Source organism: Dreissena polymorpha, chromosome 5 (genome assembly GCF_020536995.1).
Source record: "Dreissena polymorpha isolate Duluth1 chromosome 5, UMN_Dpol_1.0, whole genome shotgun sequence".
Classification (NCBI taxonomy): domain Eukaryota; kingdom Metazoa; phylum Mollusca; class Bivalvia; order Myida; family Dreissenidae; genus Dreissena; species Dreissena polymorpha.
In genome coordinates, this window is record NC_068359.1 from 58477746 (window position 1) to 58499961 (window position 22216).

General features: G+C 35.7%; 1 protein-coding gene across 2 annotated transcripts in view; it reads left to right on the forward strand.

Moving 5' to 3' along the window:
- Positions 1 to 1280: 1280 nt before the first annotated feature.
- LOC127831839 (uncharacterized) overlaps positions 1281 to 22216 on the forward strand; it is a 36412-nt gene continuing 15476 nt past the window's right edge. The window contains exons 1-2 of one of the 2 annotated variants that reach the window (XM_052356913.1): positions 1281 to 1521; positions 15051 to 15326. In XM_052356913.1, the coding sequence (XP_052212873.1) occupies positions 1446 to 1521; positions 15051 to 15326 (352 nt within the window). In that variant the 5' untranslated portion in view covers positions 1281 to 1445. Of the gene's footprint in view, positions 1522 to 14533; positions 14812 to 15050; positions 15327 to 22216 lie in introns of those variants that run through there. The other variant, XM_052356914.1, reaches the window with a different exon arrangement.

Consider the following 22216-nt stretch of genomic DNA (forward strand, 5'->3'; position numbering starts at 1 on the left):
TAATGTTGTCTCTTCTTCGCCTGGGCCACGCTCCCGCAATTAGTCGCTCCAACAAAGTTATTTTCAACCAATTTTAGCCACCACAGCTCGTTGTCTCACCAGAGACGTCTCTGGTCTCATATTTTAGTTCGGGATATTGTAATGTGTACCGACGCTCCAGGGGGGGGGGGGGGGCATATGCCATTTAACTGGAAGCAGAATATGGTGTCTAGTCACTTCGGCACCTGGTTACTTCGGCACCGTAAAAAGTGCCACTTCGGCACTCGGGTTTGACCAGTTCGGCATTCACAGTCAGTCACTTTGAAATTGGTATATTATTACATATTTAATTGATGTTCAATACGTTTGCAATCTATATACACAAAACGCGTTTGCCACTTAAAGTAAGAGTTATGTATTTTTCCTCAGTTGGTCAGATCAAAGTTTAAGAGCAATTAATTAAAAGGCTAGTGAATGGATCCATAAAAGAGTTTAGTATAATTAGATATTAGCACTTTAATAAATTGACGATTAAAATGGTATATAAGGCTAGAAAGCATTTAATGAGTAAACTTATATAAAAGTTTAAATTAAGTGTTTCTACTATAACGATCGACGTAATTTTGCCGACATATTTTGTATTTTTATTTTCAATTGATACGATTTCATTTTGTGTGTGTGCCTGTTTTTACTTTAAAAATATATTGCCAAATGTTAATAATTTGAACGGATTCTTTCTTCCACAATTCGTAATTGAAGCTTCTGCTAGAATTCCAAGATGAAAATCATATTCCTGTCTACGTAATTTGTGATACTTTTTATGCATCTAAACTAGTATATCTCATTGTTTAAATATTTTTAAACGATTACTATAAGGTTTGCAAAGGTTTATATAGATTGAACTATTATTCATTTCCATTTCCCATTAATTTTCAATTTTTAGATCAAATAACTCCATAGAAGGCATTGAGATGACAATACAATATATGTTGATATATATATTAATTCACCGATAAATGCATTTGATTTATTATAAACCTATGTACAAATAAATCAAGTGCCGAAGCTTCTAACTATAAGTGCCGAATTGTCCAACTTCAAGTGCCGAAATAACTACCGAGTGGCGAAGTGACTAAAGTCGGATGTGACCAGATGCCGAACTGACTATGATTCGAAGAAGATGACGATAAAGCTGCTGTAGCTAAGAATCTTAATGTTAATAAGAGAAAAAAACACGAAACTAAAACCAGAGACGTAGATAACATCTACGTCTCTGCTAAAACGTATAAATTGACAATGTTCCCGTTTTTCTTTCAGGAAACACGAATGCAAACCCACTATGCACGCGTTATCTGACACTCTAAATAAGATGGTAGTGTGTAGCCTTTGACCGATGAACATCACTTGGATAATCAAGCGTGTCTACTTAAGATAAACAAACGAAGAAAGCAATAAATCGACAAGCCATGGAGAAAATGATGTTGATTATTAAAAACCACTTCCTATGCTTAATTCTCATTTACAGCGGATTTCAAATTACTGGTAAGTAACAAAAGGTTATATATATATATATATATATATATATATATATATATATATATATATATATATATATATATATATATATATATATACCTATAGTTATTGTTTTGATTAAAAAGGACTTATATTCTAAAAGATAACACCCGATATTGGGCCGAATCTGACATCGACAGTCGCAAGGGTTTTTGAAGAGAATTATGGAGGTTTCTAGTCCTTCTTTGAGCTTTTATGAGTACATACGTAAGACCTCAAACGACCCGAAGGATCAGTAGCTGGGAGTTGGATTATTGCAACTATGGAGGTTTTGTCAGATTGTAGTTCGGTAACTTATGACTTAATTTTCTGTAAACAACTTAAAATGGTAGTTGCAACAGCTATTTATCCTCGGGGGTCACTGGGAATTGTAATTGGTAACAAGATTTGTCATAGAAATAAGCCGCCTGGAAACCAAGTGGCACGTTACCAGACAGTAATGGGTAATGTCAGCAACATAAACTTTTTTGCATAAATAATCACTAACAGATATCATAAGTTATCATGAGTTATGGAGGTTTCGGTAAATGAAAAGTTCGGTAAATTGGATTTATATATAGTAAATGCCGTGGAGGTTTCTGTAAATTGGTATAAATAGGGATTATTGCACCTTTAGTCAATAAGTGTGTCCATTGATTGAGTTGTTTGGCACTAATAAAATTATGTGATTAAAATGTACAGAGTTGATGTTATCAATTTAGAGATGTTTGCAAAGTGTTAATGTTAAATATCCAGGCGTGCAACCTATTAATATTCTAATCAAGGGAGGAAATATATATATTAAAAGTTTATCTTTAGGTCATGATTTTTTTGTTTTTAAGGACATATCACTTTCCGAAATGGTCAGAAGTGGGTGGGGTAATGTTAAAGAATATTTCCTTATATAAGCATTCTATATTAAGTTTGGAATAATATTCACAATTAAAATAGCATATACTTCAGTTAAACATGAACCAGTTACACTTCAACACCGTTATTTCGAACACCGATAAGCCGAAGTCACCGTTATTTCGAAGTATTATTCGGGTCCCGATTTTGGTTCTTCTTTGTTTAATGTAAAATTTCATTGTTAATCCGAACTTCGTAAAACCGAAGAAATCGTTATTTCGAAGTGATTCAGTCGGTCCCAACACTATAATTCGCACCTTATTATCAATCTTTAATCCGAAGTCAAAACTGCAAAATACTGAGCGTATTTTCACACCTTGTCGTGGCGCGTCAAAAGCCGATAATTACACCTTTGTCGTCTGTGCGAAAGCTGGTGTTCAGAGAGACATTGCGTATTGGTAAAAAAAAGTTAATTCATTTCCGAAAATGTATTCATATGTTTGTATGTCTGATAATTTGTGCTATTCGTTATATTTTATATGTTCTGTAATTAGACAAAAATAAAAACAAGAACAAGAATCTTTTTATTCCTCCGTTTGTTACAAGTGGAAATCTTTTGCTATATGACTAGTTTACGCTTTTAAGTTAGCAACGTTCTATTTTAACAGAATCAAAAAAGTCTTCTGTCAAATGTTTATTTCGAATTATCGTTAATCCGAAGTTTTTTTTAACGGTCACGACGACTTCGAAATAACGGTGTTGAAGTGTATAATGAAATCTTTCAAAAAGAGTAAATAATCATGAATGAAAACCACTTTCTTCCTGGGCGACCAAAGTCCTTATTTTCTTATTCTTTTCATAAATCCACTGTTACCAGCTGGAACATGCACCACTGTAGAACAAAGTGTTAGAGTATTATTATAGGGATAATACACGTTTTCGAGGGCATGATCATCTGAGGGCGCTCAAAAAATCCTTTCCTGCCCGAGTGCGCAGCACGAGGGCAGGAACGGATTTTGAGAGCGCCTGCAGATGATCATGTCCGAGAAAATGTGTATTTTCGCTATTATTGCATAAACAAATCACACATACCAAAATAATTTTAAATAACATTGAAAACAATGGTTTTGTTCATTCGACATCGACAGAATAATTCGATTATTTAAATACAGTTCAAGGTTGTGTTTTACATATGCCTCACTCGGTCATCATCTGAAATACCTTCCGATAGGCAGTTTTCGATTTAAAATGTGTTTAAACAGTGGATAAATGCAAAGTTGAAATGCAGCCGTGTAAAGTAAGAAATGAGGAATTATTTTGGAATTTACAGCAGGAACGTTGAAGGTACATAAAAACTTACATTTACAGCATAGTCTTTTGAAAGTGTTGAGTAAATAACCTTAACTTCAATGACGTTGCCAATACAATAAAGCTGTTGTCAAGAGAGTGCAGATGGTATGACTAGAAAAGTGGATTGAAATAGTCATTGCCTTTATTCCTGCATGCATTAGGAAACTGGTGCTTATTCAGTTCCCCATTTATGCTTGGAAAGTCGTCGAAGGCTGGAGAAGGGAAGTAACTGCGCGTAGACCAGATTATGGATATGAAAAACACATAACAGGGCTTGAACGGCACGTGAATCGCATTGTTAATACACGATTTCTCCTGTTCAAGCCCTCCTTTTGCCAAGTTTCTGCACCCCGCCAGAGGGCATTGTAGATAGAGTTTATGCAATAATAAATATACCAGATTTCAGCCTATTTGGGGATTATTTATTGATGATTCATGTTATAAATGCTTTTCAATACAGAGCTTTTTTTCTTCTTTCTTTTTATATTATTCATTCTTTTTATTGAGACATGTGTATGATGATAAATACAAGAATCCCCATGTATTTGTAAGAGTTATATATGAAGTATTTTACTTTTTTACAATACATTGACAATTTTTAATTAAATTAATATAGTGATATTATTCTGAAGTGGTGATTGATTTTGCAGTTGACATGCACACTTACCTATTATTTTAACATGTATGCTATATGTCCAACTTAAGTTACCATATTTAACCATCAGTGTAAGTACCGGTTCATTGTGCACCCAGTTTGTGTTAGCCTCTCTCACACTGCCAGTTAAAGATAATTAAATTGTTTCTAATTGACAATTACAGGCCAGCATTATCTCTAATTGATAGTTTACAATGTGCTTATTAATCATGTTTGCATAATCAAGTTATTGATTGGAATACAATTAATACATTATTTTGATGTATACTTTATATATATATAATGTATACTATACTTCCATTTTTTATAAAGAAATAATTAATGTTTCCATATGAAAATTATTATTAAACGTATTATATTTATAAGCAATACTTCATTAAAGTTATATCACCCACAGTAACAACATTTTGTAAGTAATATTTTTGCATCAGAGGCTGCATTTTATTATAAAGGGCTTGGAGAATACCCCAGGAGTCGTATTAAAACAAAATAATGGGCTCACAAAGTTTGGACAAATGTAAAATTATAGCTACATGTATTTGGTTTTTAACATAGATGTATAAAGTTGATATGGCACTGTACGGGAAGCAGGTATACCTGTGAAATCCCCGTCTGTATGGTATGGTTAACACCTACCAAACTTACATATGCCTGGAGCGGGGATTGAACCCAGTCTTTGTAAGTGATGAGCTAGTCTTGGAAGCACTGGGCTCATTAGACAGCTAGTTTTTGTTGAAAAGTGAACATGATTGGATTTAAAGATTATAATGCTTTCATTTACATGTAGTTTAATCATAAAATGCAATGTAAAATTCATCTGATCATGGGATCAGTAAATACAGCATATGCCTTCTTTTGAAGTGTATTGTGTGACATTCATGCTGAGGTTTTTGTGCTTGATGAAACACTTCAGAAAAGTTGCCTGCCTGTAAATGTCAAGCTGTTTGTCTGCAGAAGTTTGTGTAAATTCTAACTTCCCTGCAGCTGTTCAGAGTCTGTTGTGTATTGTGGAACTTAATTTCTATTTACATGTACATTTATCAGCGCCGCTGTACCTTAACCTTTCTGCTAGGCAGTGTGCTTAAAGGGACTTTTCCACATACTGTTGAAACGATACATTTCCAACTTTTTGTCTCCAATTTAACAAGAAATATCTTTAAACAAGAAATATCTTTAAAAAACGTTGATTGTGGTCTGTGTTTATCTATCTAAAAGTTATATCTATGAGATCAAAAGAAGCGAATTCCTTTTTAGCTCATGTATTTTTTGAAAAAAAATTATGAGCTATTGTCATCACCTTGGCGTCGGCGTCGGCGTTGGCGTCCGTTTAAGTTTTGCGTTAAGGTCCACTTTTCTAAGAAAGGATCAATGCTATTGCATTCAAACTTGGTACACTTACTTACTATCATGAGGGGACTGGGCAGGCAAAGTAAGATAAATCTGACGTGCATTTTGACAGAATTATGTGCCCTTTTTGATACTTAGAAAATTGAAAATTTTGGTTAAGTTTTGTGTTTAGGTCCATTTTATTCCTTAAGTATCAAAGCTATTGCTTTCATACTTGCAACACTTACTAACTATCATAAGGGGACTGTGCAGGCAAAGTAATGTAAGCATTTTAACAGAATTATGTGCCCTTTTTATACTTAAAAAATTGAAAATTTGGTTAAGTTTTGTGTTTAGGTCCACTTTATTCCTACAGAAACAAAGCTATTGCTTTCATACTTGCAACACTTAATGTGACTTATTAACTATCATAAGGGGACTGTGCAGGCAAAGTTATGTAACTCTGACTGGCCTTGGACGGACTTATGGGCCATTTATACTTAGAAAATTGAAAATTTGGTTAAGTTTTGTGTTATGGTCCACTTTACCCCTAAAGTATTATAGATATTTTTTTCATACTTGAAACACTCGCAAACTATCATAAGGGTACAGTAAAAGGACAAGTTGCATAACTCTGGTTGTCATTTTTACGGAATTATGGCCCTTTTTTGACTTAGTAACTTTGAATATATGGTTAAATTTTGTGTTTTGATCCACTTTACTTCTAAGGATCAAGGCTATTGCTTTCAAACTTCAAATACTTTCATGCTATCATGAGGTTACTGTACCTGGCAAATTGAATTTTACTTTGACCTTTGAATGACCTTGACTCTCAAGGTCAAATTATTAAATTTTGCTAAAATTGCCATAACTTCTTTATTTATGATTAGATTTGATTGATAGTTTGACAAAACTACTCTTACCTGACTTACCACAATAGACTCCACCCAAACCATCCCCCGTACCCCCCCCCCTATTTTTTTTTTTTTTTTAAGATCATCACACAAATGACCACCACACCCTCACACTATACCCCCCACCCCACCCACCCCTAAATTTATTTTTTTTGAAACGTTTAAAAACACAAATATTTATTTATATTATTTTATGTTTGAAATACCGTCCAACCATCGTACCCAAGAATCCCCCCCCCCCTAAATTTTTTTTTTTTTAAGATCATCTCACAAATGACCACCACACCCTCACACTATAACCCCCCCCACCCCACTCACCCCTCTTTTTTTTTTAAACGGTTAAAAAACACAAATATTTATTTTAATTATTTTATGTTTGAAATACCGTCCAACCATCGCACCCGAGAATCCCCCTCCCCCCCCCCCGCCCCCCGACTCCCGAATTTTTTTTTTTTGCATTTTTTTTCCGCATTTTTGGATGATAATGTAATAAACCCCTCCCTCCTTTGTGATTGAAAATGAGAGTCCCTTCACCTTTAAAAAGAAAATAGATGAGCGGTCTGCACCCGCAAGGCGGTGTTCTTGTTTCTGCACAGTTCTTAGCTGCATCACACACAAACCAATTACGGGGTGTGGAGCCAGATTTTGATGCTTATTTCGCTTTATTAGATTTTATTGATCTGATATCTATATTTACAGAATAGAAAACACAAGGTCCATGAAAATAAATAAAGGCATAATAGGTCAGCCCGCAACATTAGAATCTTATTTGATTCCATTTTTAATAGCATAAATACGTTACCTGTTTTCTCCTAGCTATTTCCTTCCAAGGTGTGTTTATTTATCCTGAAAGATTTCTGGAAGCCGGGAGCCGCCACCTATATACGCCAAAATAGACAAGGTCGGAATATAGTATAATGTAACCTATGCTAAAAGGACACCCTACAATTCTTTCAGGAGAGTGCAAGTAAACAATGTCCATTTTATAGGCTTTTAAATAGAATTAATTTTTCAATGTGTTTACTGTATACTCGTTTGTAATTGTTTGGTTGTTAATCTGTACTATTTCTGTATTTTCGTTTATTTGTTGTAATATTTCTGGTTTAATTTATGCCCTATGGGCACGATGTATTCAAGCGACTACACGTTGCGTTCTTGCTTACAATAATTAACTGGGAGAATGTTAATCATTGCCGTGTATTTGTTTAGACAAGTGTAAGTATTTGTTTAAAAACTTATTACGGGTGTTATTTCCGGTTATTGTATTCAACTTTTGTTTAATTTATGCCACAAACGCGTTTTTTGTGTTCATGTAGGACAGAGTGTATTCTAACGTGCATGTAACTTTCTTTTTTAGAAGAAATAACTGAGAAATGTTAATCATTTGCATTATGTGCAAATAATGAATTTAATGTGCCGTATAACAATCTGGTCTATGACCAGTTAATTGTTGAATAGGTTATACTCTGGTTTTTCATGTAACGATGGTACGATGGGACCTTCGCCACCATACACCGTGCAAAACGTTGACCACGTGGCTTTGGCCATACATCTGTCGACGTCAGACCATATTGCTCCCGCCATACTTCGGTCTTTGCATGCATGGTACCAGGCAAGACATTGACCACGTGGCTCTGGCCAATATGTCGGTCGACGTCAGATCATATGGCTTCCAGTCTGGTCACTGGTCATTGACCGGTCTGGATATTGCATCCTCCCCATATTCACATGGCACGGGTTTTAATTTTTTGTATCGTATTTGTAAATGGAACCTAAATGCTTTGCGATAGAAAATTGAAGTCACACTGTGTTATTCATAGCAAACTGGCAAATGTTGGTAACCTATTCTGGTCTGCATATGTCACACATTTGTGGCTTGATAATACAACAATTTCCATTCTATCAAGAGCACAATACTACCTCAGTAGTTCTGTCCCACGAAACAAGACCATAGGCATTAACCGATAGATTTTCATTAATTTCATTCCCTAAAATTCGTGCTATTTTGAAATATTGAAAGCAATACTGTTTTGTAAACATAAGTTGTGTCTTAACAGTACATTTCATCTTTCCCTGACGATTAACTGACCCAGCTTTGACCCTGAAAGTTTAAGATGGTGGCTGGTAATGCCTAATGTCAGTAATGCCTAATTTTAAAAGGGCTAAAATGTGTCAGCATTTTTCTACACTAAGCAGTAGGGCTGCAACGAATCAAAAAAATTTGTTCGGATCTGATTAAACAAATAAGGTTTCTAAGGATTTTTTTCGGATCCGGATCCCTCACATAAGACTAACAGAAAATAAGAAATTCTGTCCAAATTAAAGAAATCAATGTTTTAGACATATAATTTGACTAAAAAACATTAAACATTTATTAACAAAAAACAAAATTCTCGTTTAACATTGTAGCAATGTCAGAATGAAACGAAACCTCAACACTTACTCACTTAATTATAGTTTGCTCGTTAACATACACTTTTCACTGTTCATGCAGTTTGATGTTTGTTGTCACAAAAATTAACATATCAACATTGTCCGGGTCCAGGCAAGCCCTATGAGCACTGACGAGATCTCCTGCTGTGGAGTAGATTCTCTCACTGGGAATTGAGGTTCCTTGCATCACAAGATAGCATTTTAACTTAGTATATGATGAAAAATGCTTTCAAGACAATACATGATGCAGGAACACAATTTGACAGGTCGCGAAATTATGCAAAATTTACCTGAATAACTTTCCAGCCACACTGGATCCACTACCGTTGTTTTTAATACAACTCAGAAAGACAGTAAGGATTGAAAACTTACTTATTGCCATTAGGAATTGCATTTGTCATGTGTAAATCCTTCATGATTTTGAATTAGTTTTGCTTTACGGAATGTCCAATGACACTCTTAGGCAATAAAAGCCGAAGGATCTCAAATGATCTGCTATTTGACTGTCACACTACAATAAATATCGACTATTATTCGTATCTTTTATCTTTTAAACAGAACCAGTCTGCATTGAAACAATACTCGTGAAAACAGCGCTAGGTTAAATACAACTATGAAAATAAATATTAGGAACCGAAATTTCCAGGGGTGGATCTGTACCCGCGAATCTGAAGTTGGATCCGATATCATCGGATATTTCGGGTACCCGTTGCAGCCCTACTAAGCAGTGTTACATCCTGTACTTCTAAGACGTGGTGAACTTGCCAATAATCTGGGCGATTAATAGATTATGCTCAAATCAGTCAATGGAATAAATGAAGTGTATTCATTTTGATTCGCTGGTGTTATGTAACAGGTCATATATGGTGAAAAGCTTTGTTAAACAGCTACACCAAAATAAGAAAAGTGCAATGTGGAGTGTACATAAGGGAACAATTTAACCTAGACTACAACTGAAAATACATTTTGGTTTATGAGTAGTTCATAAAATTATCAAACGTCACAAAAGCAAAGAATTTGAATAATTTTATAGAACTCGTGTTGTTTTTGTGACTACAATGTATATGTAGATGCTTGTATCAAGAGCACATGCATAATGCGACAGCTGTAATGACGGTTGGTTGAGGCAGTTATTTTTTAATCCTGACATGCCAAAATCTGTGAACAATTCCCTGTTATGGATCACTGTTGTGAAACCAATGTTTTCTAAATGCTTCTTCATTTTAGCTTTGGTTTATCTTAAATGCTCCAGTTATTATACAACCCGATAAAACCTTACAAATTTTGTTTGTTAATACATTTTTTTAACTCCTCATAATTGTTAATGATATAGTGTCATATTCCCAATTACAAAAAATATTTGTTTTTCCATATTACATGTAAGTCAGTAACTGTCCTCTTCATGGTTGACATCTTTAACTCTTTACCACTTAGATACTTACATGTATTGTGACATATTTGTAGTCCCTCAGAAAGTTAAATTTAATTTAAGACCTTTCTTAATAGATTTAAGTGTTAAAGGCTTCATTTTAAACCATTAGATTCTGATGAGCAGCAAACAGCATAAAGACTGAATAAAACCTGAACAGACTGCGAGTTTCTCCCAGGCTGATCTGATTTTATGCTCTTTGCACCAAGCCATTATCACTTTGTTCTGAGTGGGAAAGGGTTGATACAGCAAGTTTATGTTTTCTTGTTTGAATAATATTTTTTTTGCGAAGTTAACAAAGTGTATTTACCACATTGAGTTTATTTGATAAAAAAACAACAACATGTTTTCAATGGTTTACATGTATAATATTGTCAAAAAGTGCAGTGTATGAAAAGATCACACACTATCAACCATCAAGCCCTGTTCATGGAAAGTGTCATCCCAGATTATCCTTAAAGTCCAGACAGTCCAATCAAGGAAGACTTTCTGTTTTAATGGATTTTTTGTTTTAAAGGAAGTTTCTTGGTAAGGAAAGTCCAGTGTTGTCAGAAAGTGTCGTCTCTTATTGCATGCCGATTTGACAGGATAAACTGGGATGAGACTTTACGCACATGCTTTAACACAAGTTTTCCTAGAACAATTGAGGCTCCATTGTTATTGCAGTCATTATGTTTGTTTAACCCATTTACGCCTAGCGTCTAGAAAAAAGGCCTTGGCAAACAGCGTAGACCCTGATGAGACGCTGCATGATGGGGGTCTCATCAGGGTCTGCGCTGTTTGCTTAAAGGAATTTCTGTACGAAATTATAGAAATAAATAGAGAAATAAATATACTAGATATCTCTTATTTTGGAAATACATTGATCCAATTAAGAAGAATGGGAGAGTCCACTAGGCTTAAATGGGTTAAGTCCTCAACCTCATTTATTTCCGGCAACAAGTGACTCTTGAAGTATGGAGCATTTGCTTGACCTACTTGTTACAGTTATTCACATTTTAGTTTTGTTTACGTAATTACACATGTAGGATGAATTCAAATTTAAACATTGGTTTCGGTTGAAACACTTTTATTATGAACTTGTAACAAGGCAGTCCTTATGAAAAACATTACATACATTGTATTTAATTACTAGTATTCATGACAAAAATATGTTAAATTTATATCAAAATGACACAAGTATTAAATAGAAAGGTTGATAATTATTGCCATGTAAAACAATCATGTTTTGTTTGTACATTTGTAAGACAAATATATTTGCTCTTGAAGTGTAATGAAAGTGCTAAATGTATGTGCCAAGTTAGCCTGTGCACTGTGCACATCCTTATCAGGGACAACACTCTGCTTTAAGTGTATTTTGTTTGAAAGGAAGTTTCTGTTAAGGGAATATCTAGTTATGTCCAAAAGTATTTTCCCTGATTAGTCTTTGCACACTGCACAGGCTTAACGGGGATGATATGTTAACCCTTACAATGCGGGAACCAAATTTTGAAGGCCTGTGCAAACAGTTTGGATCCAGATGAGACGCCACAGAACGTGGCGTCTCATCAGGATCCAAACTGTTTGCTATTCTGAAAGTATTCTTTGAAAAAAATTCGAAGAAAATGCTAATTTTAGAAATTCTGCAGACAACATTTTAGCAGACGACAAATTTCCCAGCATGCAAAGGGTTAAGCATACATGTATGTCATAAGCCCCATTTTCCCAGAGAAGGGGCTCATATACAAAAGGAGTTAATTAATCAAGAGTATAAAAACCTTAAATATGAATGAATTTAATTTGAATTTATTAAATAATTTTCTAGTCTTTGTACATGGTATAATTCAGTTTATGTTGAATCAGGGCATGTATGTATTTGCTTGGTTACAAAAATGCTCTCCCCAACATCTATAGAGGACAATTAACCCCATTGAAGTGCAGAAAGATTTTTGTTTTCTCAATTTCTCAGCAAAGTACATTTGACTTACATTGTATTTGTTTAAAGCGAAATGTATTTGTTTGTATGTGGAGTGCATGAAATTAGTATAAAAAGAAAAACATGGGAATAACACACAATATCAGGTGATGCAATCACAATGGGAGTGTTAAATGTGGGTTGATGTTTATGTCTTACAGGAAGTTTGGCTTTTGAATGTGGGATGATATGGTGTGGTATAGTAAATTACATGTGGGATGATATGGTGTGGTATAGTAAATTACATGCAGCTGTTTGGGATCAATTGCTTAGTTCATCTCTTATGTTTATATTGTAGACCATTTTTGTACTAACAGTATAAATGTTGTATAATTTATATGATCATTTAATATTTAAACCTGATTGCTACCTAAATACTTTTCTTTATATTTACTGAATGGTTTAAATTTAAGTTTGGTTTATTTTAACCAGTAAATGCTATATTCATATTCATTTTGGTTTACTTTGGAGAAGCTTTGTGGAATCTAAACAACTGAATGATTTATAATCTATCTATGATAATCTAAAATTATTCCTGTATTATGCATATAAACTTAATCTGTAGTGGTATGTACACCATTTTTCCTTTTCACACTGCCTTGGTTTTGAGGTTTACAACACAAATATGACTCACCCTGTATTTATTCATTCAATATAAAATACATGTATGAAGTTCATTTATTTTCAGAAAATGATAATGCATGTATCACAATGCTTACTTGCATGTACATTTAACTCTTTCAGTGCGTGAACCGAATTTTGAAGGCCTTTGCAAGCAGTTGGGATCCAGATGAGAGGCCACAGAACAAGGCGTCTCATCTGGATCCAAACTGTTTGCTATTCTGATGGTATTTTTTGAAAAAAAAATCGAAGAAATGATAATTGTAGAAATTCAGCAAACAACATTTTAGCAGACCATAAATTTCCCAGCATGCAAAGGGATAAAAAATCATTTCAAAAAGTGTGCATACTTTTCAAATTGATGAAGCCCTGTGTTATGAGTTTTATTACAGTACAGTTACTTGTTTTCATTCATGTTAACCCTTTACTACTTAGGCACATATTTTGACGCATTTGTCACAGGGTCCAGTAAAAAAAAAAAAAAAAAAAAAATGTTTATGTAAGAAAAAGGATAAACAATTTTTTTTTTATTTTTTTTTACTGGACCCTGTGGCATTTGTAGTCCCTTAGAAAGTCACATTTAATAAAATACCTTTCTTACTACATTCAAGTTGTAAAGGCTTCATTTCCAACCCTTAGTTACTGATGAGCACCAAACAGCATAAAACCTGAACAGGCTGTTCTGGTTTTATGCTGGTTGCAAAAGCCATTTTCACTTTGCCTCTGAGTGGGAAAGGGTTAAAAATGTCATTGAAAGTATTTAAATGTACTGACAAAATTAAACATTTGATTTGATCTAAAGTAATTATACATGTAGTATCAAGAAAATTAATTAAATAATTTTTTTTTCTCACTTAGACCAAGTTTTAACCTATTTTTTTCGGGAGCTATAAATCATAAAGCTCATGTATCCCCTTGGACATATGTTGTTTATAATAAATGGCCCACATATGATGGCTGATTGTTACACATGATTGTATTATATGAACATAATTGCATGATGTATGATTGCTGGGTCTGTTTGTAATGTCAATTTTAGTGTTTAAAGAATATGTATTTTATTAAAACTTTTAACTTTTTGACATAAAATACCCCAAAAAGCATAAATAGAGAAACTGGGGTTGTTCATTTGACACCAACATAGGTTATCCAATCTGCAACAAAACTCAGTGTTTTGTAAATCATGGGTCTATATAATAATTATTGCTTAGTTTTTGGGGCTCCATGATAAAAGAAATATTTCATACATGTTTATACCATTCAATTTTACTGATTATTTTCATATGATAAAGCAGTTTATTATGAGGATATCTGTATACATATGTCACTGTTGGTACATGTATTATTGTTTGTCATTATTTATAAGATAAATTATAGTTGATAAGTGACTCACTTATCATGAAATAGTTTATTTTACAATTTTTTATTTATCCTTGTTTATCAGTTAGTAAACATCTATTTGGACAAATGATATTGCAATCAAAATGAGAAGTGCATGTGGAGATTTCTTTGTTGATTCTCATTAAAGGGACCTTTTCACAGATTTTGGCATGCATTAAATGATTGAAGTTTATCATTAAATGCTTTTTATTGATAAAAATTGGATCTAAAATAGTAAAAAGCTCCATTAAAAAATAAGAATAAGATTAAAGAAAGAAAAACAAAGGAACCCTCAACTGGGCTTGAACCACTGACCCCTGGAGTAAAAGTCTGACGCTTAGACCACTCGACCATCTGTGCTCATACAGTGAGTAATGTACAATGTATATTATAATTGATATAAGCAATTCTCGTGACACAAAATATAAATATTGATACAAAATATTGGGGTCATATGCGGTCAATTTAAGCGAAGGCAGTTATTAGGGACTGGAACTGATTTCCCCATAGGAAGGTTGTTGTCTAGAATGTTTCAAGTGCATATTGGAGACATCAGCACATGTGTTTTTCAGTATGTTTTATCAACCTGTTTTATATCTGTTTCAGAGGGCTCCACCGATACCAGCAGGTGCCCCAAGGACCTGGACCGAACTGCCTACCTGCGTTCCTATGGAAACAAATGCTACTACTTTGAACGCTCAGAGACTACCTGGCCGAACGCGCAAGCCCGATGCAAGCGCCTTGGTGGGGATCTAATCACGATCACACAAAGGGAGATCCAGGTGTTTGTGGAGGGGGTTCTCCGTGAACTATGGACGAACAATGGCATGTGGATTGGAGCCCATGACCGGCATGACGAGATGGACTGGTACTGGGTAAATGGTAAGGGAGTCAGCATTTTGTCATGCAACTTAACCCTTTGCATGCTGGGAAATTTATTGTCTGCTAAAATGTTGTCTGCTGTATTTCTAATATTAGCATTTTCCATTATTTTTTTCCAAAGAATACTATCAGAATAGCAAACAGTTTGGATCCTGATGAGACGCCATGTTCTGTGGTGTCTCATCTGGATCCAAACTGTTTGCAAAGGCCTTCAAAATTCGGTTCCAGCACTGAAAGGGTTAAACAACACTTATTTCGCATTTTAAACCTTGTCTCAGGAATTTCTTACATGTATCCACATTGTTGCATTTATTGTGGTTTTTAGCTCGACTATTATATATAAAATATATATAGTGGAGCAATCCTACTCACCCCGGCGTCGCCGTCTGCATTAGCGTGCAAATGTTAAAGTTTTCGTACTACCCCAAATATTTCCTATATCCTTTGACATATTGCTTTTATATTTTGCATACTTGTTTACCAACATGACCCTAACCTATAAACAAGCGCAGACCACTGTATCAAGCATTTTGACATAATAATGGCCCCTATTACACTTAGATAATTGAACATTTTGCTTAAATTGCCATAACTTCTTTATTTATGATCACATTTTATTATTACTTTGACAAAACAACACTTATCTGAATACCACAATGGATTCCACCCAAACAATACCCCACGCCCCTACCCAGAATCCCTCCCCCCTCAACCCCCCCTTTTTTTTTAAAAACATTATCTAATAAATTACCATACCCCACATTATACCCCGCTCTCACCCCCCACCCCCCTTCCCGTACCCCCCCATTTTTATGTCCCCCACTATAGTAGTGGGGGACATATTGTTTTTGCCCTGTCTGTTGGTCTGTTGGTCTGTACGTTGGTCTGTACGTTGGTCTGTACGTTGGTCTTTTTGCGCCAACTTTAACATTTTGCAATAACTTTTGCTATATTGAAGATAGCAACTTCATATTTGGCATGCATGTGTATCTCATGAAGCTGCACATTTTGAGTGGTGAAAGGTCAAGGTCAAGGTCATCCTTCAAGGTTAGAGGTCAAATATATGTGGCCCAAATCGCTCATTTTATGAATACTTTTGCAATTTTGAAGATAACAACTTTATATTAGGCATGCATGTGTATCTCATGGAGCTGCACATTTTGAGTGGTTAAAGGTCAAGGTCAAGGTCATCCTTCAAGGTCAGAGGTCAAATATATGTGGCTCAAATCGCTTATTTTATAAATACTTTTGCAATATTGAAGATAGCAACTTGATATTTGGCATGCATGTGCATCTCATGGAGCTGCACAATTTGAGTGGTGAAAGGTCAAGGTAAAGGTCATCCTTCAAGGTCAGAGGTCAAATATATGTGGCCAAAATCGCTCATTTTATGAATACTCTTGCAATATTGAAGATAGCAACTGGATATTTGGCATGCATGTGTATCTCATGGAGCTGCACATTTTGAGTGGTTAAAGGTCAAGGTCAAGGTCATCCTTCAAGGTCAGAGGTCAAATATATGTGGCTCAAATCGCTTATTTTATAAATACTTTTGCAATATTGAAGATAGCAACTTGATATTTGGCATGCATGTGCATCTCATGGAGCTGCACAATTTGAGTGGTGAAAGGTAAAGGTCATCCTTCAAGGTCAGAGGTCAAATATATGTGGTCCAAATCGCTTATTTTATGAATACTTTTGCAATATTGAAGATAGCAACTTGATATTTGGCATGCGTGTGTATCTCATGGAGCTGCACATTTTGAGTGGTGAAAGGTCAAGGTCATCCTTCACAAGGTCAAGGTCATCCTTCAAGGTCAAACATCATATAGGGGGACATTGTGTTTCACAAACACATCTTGTTTTTTTTTGTAAACATCATCTAATAAATTACCCCCCCCCCCCCCACAATATTACCCCCTCTCACCCCCCCCCCCCCCCCAATTTTTATTTTTTACGCCCCTGGATCGAAAGATTGGGGGTATATCGTTTTTGGCATGTCTGTCATTGTATGTGTGTGTGTGTCCCAAAACTTTAACCAAAACTTTAACCTTGGTCATAACTTTTGCAATATTGAAGATAGCAACTTGATATTTGGCAAGCATGTGTATCTCATGGAGCTGCACATTTAGAGTGGTGAAAGGACCAGGTCAAGGTCAAGGTTATCCTTCAAGGTCAAAGGTCAAAAAAACAAATTCAAAAACTTTAACCAAAACTTTAACCTTCTTCATAACTTTTGCAATATTGAAGATAGCAACTTGATATTTGGCATGCATGTGTATCTCATGGAGCTGCAAATTTTGAGTGGTGAAAAGTCAAGGTCATTCTTCAAGGTCAAAGGTAAAATTTATGGCTTTAAAGCGGCGCAATAAGGGGCATTGTGTTTCTGACAAACACATATCTTGTTTTTTTATGATATAATTACAATTTCTTTGATGTTCATTACATACCTGTGGACTTATGTCCATAGATACATGATCAACTCTGGCTATGATCTCTTTTAAACCACAGGCCTTGGTTGTCAGTGATGTCTGACATGGTTATAATTGACTGTGAGACCCCCCCCCCCCGGTTGGATTGGACAAAATTTAAGGGAAGTAAAAACATTTAGAGAGAGATGATTTCTATACCTGCCAAATGGTAAATAGAACTTTTATTCAATATTGAAGATAGCAACTTGATATTTGGCATGCATGTGTATCTCATGAAGCTGCACATTTTCAGTGGTGGAAGTTCTAGGTCAAGGTCATCCTTCAAGGTCAAAGGTAAAAAATAATTTTGTTTCAAAGCGGCGTTCTCATGAAGCTGCAAATTTTGAGTGGTGGAAGTTCAAGGTCAAGGTCATCCTTCAAGGTCAAAGGTCAATTTTCTTTTTAAATTATTCTAAGCAGCATTCTCATGAACCTGCACAATTCGAGTGGTGGAAGTTCAAGGTCAAGGTCATCCATCAAGGTCATCCTTCAAGGTCAAGGTCATCCTTCAAGGTCAAAGGTTAAAAAAAAATATTTTGTTTCAAAGGAGCGTTCTAGTGAAGCTCCATATTTTGAGTGGTGGAAGTTAAAGTTCAAGGTCATCCTTCAAGGTCAAGGTTATCCTTCAAGGTCAAAGGTGAAAATAAAATAAAATTCAAAGCGGCGTTCTAATGAAGCTGCACATTTTGAGTGATGAAAGTTCAAGGTCAAGGTCATCCTTCAAGGTCAAGGCCATCCTTCAAGGTCAAAGATAAAAAAACACTTTTTTTCAAAGCGGCGTTCTTATGAAGCTGCACATTTTGAGTGGTGAAAGTTCAAGGTCAAGGTCATCATTCAAGGTCAAAGGTAAAAAAAAAAAATCAAAGCGGCGCAATAGGGGGCATTATGTTTCTGACGAACACGTCTCTTATGTTTTCCTTTTTTTTATTTTTGAAAGATTGTCTAATAAATTATTGAATACAAACAATTTCCCCATGATGGCTTACGTTATACTGTCAAGCACTCGAATAGTCAAGCGCTGTCCTCTGACAGCTCTTGTTTATGCCCCCGGTAGGGTGGCATACATGTTTAGCAGTTGAACTGTCAGTCAGTCAGTATGTCAGTATGTGTGTATGTTTGTATGTCAGTATGTGTGTATGTGTTTGTCAGTCTGTCCGTCCGTCCGAATAAAACTTAAACATTGGCCATAACTTTTTCACTATTGAAGATAGCATTTTGATATTTGGCATGCATGTGTACTCATGGAGCTTAACATTTTGAGTGGTGAAAGGTGAAGGTAAAGGTCATCCTTCAAGGTCAAAAGTCAAATATATGGTGTCTGTCCGTCCGAAAACTTTAACATTGGCCATAACTTTTTCAATATTGAAGATAGCAACTTGATATTTTGCATGCATGTGTATCTAATGAAGCTGCACATTTTGAGTGGTGGACGTTCAAGGTCAAGTCATCCTTCAAGGTCAAATGTCATATATATGGCGTCTGTCCGTCTGAAAACTTTAACATTGGGCATAACTTTTTCAATACCGAAGATAGCAACTTGTTATTAGGCATGCATGTGTATCTTATGAAGCTGCACATTTTGAGTGGTGGAAGTTCAAGGTCAAGGTCATCTTTCAAGGTTAAATTATCTTTTTTTCAAAGCAGCGTTCTCATGAAGCTGCACATTTTGAGTGGTGGAAGTTCAAGGTCATCCTTCAAGGTCAAGGTCATCCTTGAAGGTCAAAGGTAAAAAAAAAATCAAAGCGGTGTTATTATGAAGCTGCACATTTTGAGTGGTGAAAGTTCAAGATCAAGGTCATCGTTCAAGGTCAAGGTCATCCTTCAAGGTCAAAGGTCAAAAAAAATAATCAAAGCGGCGTTCTCATGAAGCTGCACATTTTGAGTGGTAGAAGTTCAAGGTCATGGTCATCCTTCATGGTCAAAGGTCAATTTTTTATTTTTTTTCAAAGCGGCGCAATAGGGGGCATTGTGTTTCTGACGAACACATCTCTTGTTTTGGTCAGATTTGGGTGAACAGTGAGGTATCCAGCATTTGGGCAGTGTTCAGGGAATACTGGACTTAATGCATGTGGATCAAGTTTAGTTTTTCCTGAACAGGGCTACATGTATTTAGTGATGTAGCTTAATTATAACACTAATTTTCTGATTAAATTATCTTGTTTTTGGCATGTCTGACATTTTGTGCATTGGCCTTCGACAGGTGATGTGCACTATTGAAATTAGGGTCACTAGGTCAAAGGTCAAGGTCACTGTCACAATAAATGTGAAAATCATTTCCAATCAAGCACTTTTCAACAAATTTACTGCTTGGCTTGATACTTCACATGTGGATTGGCCTTGGGCAGTAGATTATCCTTATTGAAATTGCAGTCAGTAGGTCAAAGGTCATGATCATTGTCTCAATAAGTATGAAAATTGTTTATGATCAATAACTCATCAACTAATTGACCGATTGGCTTGATGCTAATCTTATGCATTGGCCTTGGACAGTAGATGACCCCTTCAGAAATTTGGGTCACTAGGTCAAAGATATAGGTCACTGTCACAATAAGTGTGAAAATCATTTCTGATCAACTTGTCAACAAATTGACCGATTTGCTTGATACTTCACATGTGCATAGGCCTTGGGCAGTAGATGACCCCAATTGAAATTGGGGTCACTCGGTCAAAGGTCAAGGTCATTGTGACATTGAGTTTTAAATTGGTTTCCGTTGGATGTGTCATCAAAGGATTGAGTGATAAGTGAAAAGGCCCTGTTTTGGGGTGCATCTGTCTCTGACTGCAAAGCTCTTGTTAAACGTAAATTTCCCACTTAAAACTCTGAAGTTAATTGACATAATGTGTATGTGTGAAGTATTTGTATGAAAGTGTGTATTTTGCAGTAATGAAATATTGATCAAGTTTGAATATAAAATGGCTTTTTGCAGGAATGAAAGCTTGGTCAAATGCAAATATGAGCCTCAATCTGGGAAATAAGGGCTTAATGCATATGCTTCAAGATCCAGTCTAGGCGTTGTTCCTTGTCTGTGCAGGTTAATCCACTTTATGCACATGCATTAAGCCCTGTTTCCCCAGGGCGAGGCTTACAGTACAGTCAAAGTGTACTTTGACAAACGCCACTCGTTGCGGTGTTCATTTTACTGTGTTCGCTTACCAAACGACCCCCGCGATAGGTGTTCAGATCAAATATTCGCAGGGGCCGTTTTCCATAAGGTGGACACCGCGAATCACCGCTGACCTATAATATCTACCGCAGTGTTCATCGTGTTCGCTAAAAATAAAATAATTGAACATAAACATAGGTCGGTACCAATTTGCAGAAAGAATCTACCGTGCGTTTGAATGTTATGGGTGTCATTTGGTGTCTAAAAAATTAACACCGATTACGAACAATCACAAACTATTACCGCATACATGCAAAAATTCCCGTCTCTGTCCATTACCCGATAATCCGGGGATTTCCGACTTCATGCAACTTCTGGTCAATGTTGACGATAAAAGTGTGCTAGAAATGCAAAAATCACAAACGTTAGCCATATATCTAAACTATCAAATGAATTTCTGCATATGTTTCTATTTAAAGATTTGATGAAATAAGCGCCCAATCAGAACAGGTGTATTCCAACATTCGTAAATCCCTTGACGCCTATTGTGCGCGTTGTGTAGAGTTCATGTTCTGTTACAAATTGTAGCCACAAATAAATACATGTATATATGCCCATGATATTTATGCCTTTCTTCGAAGAAGAGGGGGTATATTGCTTTGCTCATGTCGGTCTGTCTGTCTGTCTGTCGGTCGGTCCGTCCACCAGGTGGTTTCCGGATGATAACTCAAGAACGCTTGGGCCTAGGATCATGAAACTTCATAGGTACATTGATCATGACTCGCAGATGACCCTATTGATTTTGAGGTCACTAGGTCAAAGGTCAAGGTCACAGGTGAAGGTCACAGTTACTGGAAATAGTTTTTTTTAAGGATTTAGCATGGTTCAAACAAGGGAAACAACTACTCTTTATGCATGTTCTTTTTGTTAAAGCATTTGCCTCCATTAAATTAATTTAAAATCTCATTTTACAGCAGAGATTCCAAATATGACCTGTAAATGAGCCCCATATTTACTGCCAGTGCAAGGTTACCTTTTCCCATTTGATCACACCACCACCACCACCGCCGCCGCCACCGCCACCACCACCACCACCACCACCACCACGCGCAAAAATTGGCGTTGGTGTATTTATTTTTGACACAAAATCTTCGTAGCGAAGACAACATTGGGATCTTTTAGTTTCGATATAATGTTTCGTAGTGAATTTCTTCTCAAGTACTGGGGTAGCTCGCGAATGATTTGGAATTGACATTTCATCTGAATAAAATAAAAATCAAACACGCTGTAACACGCTATATTTAGATTTCATGCA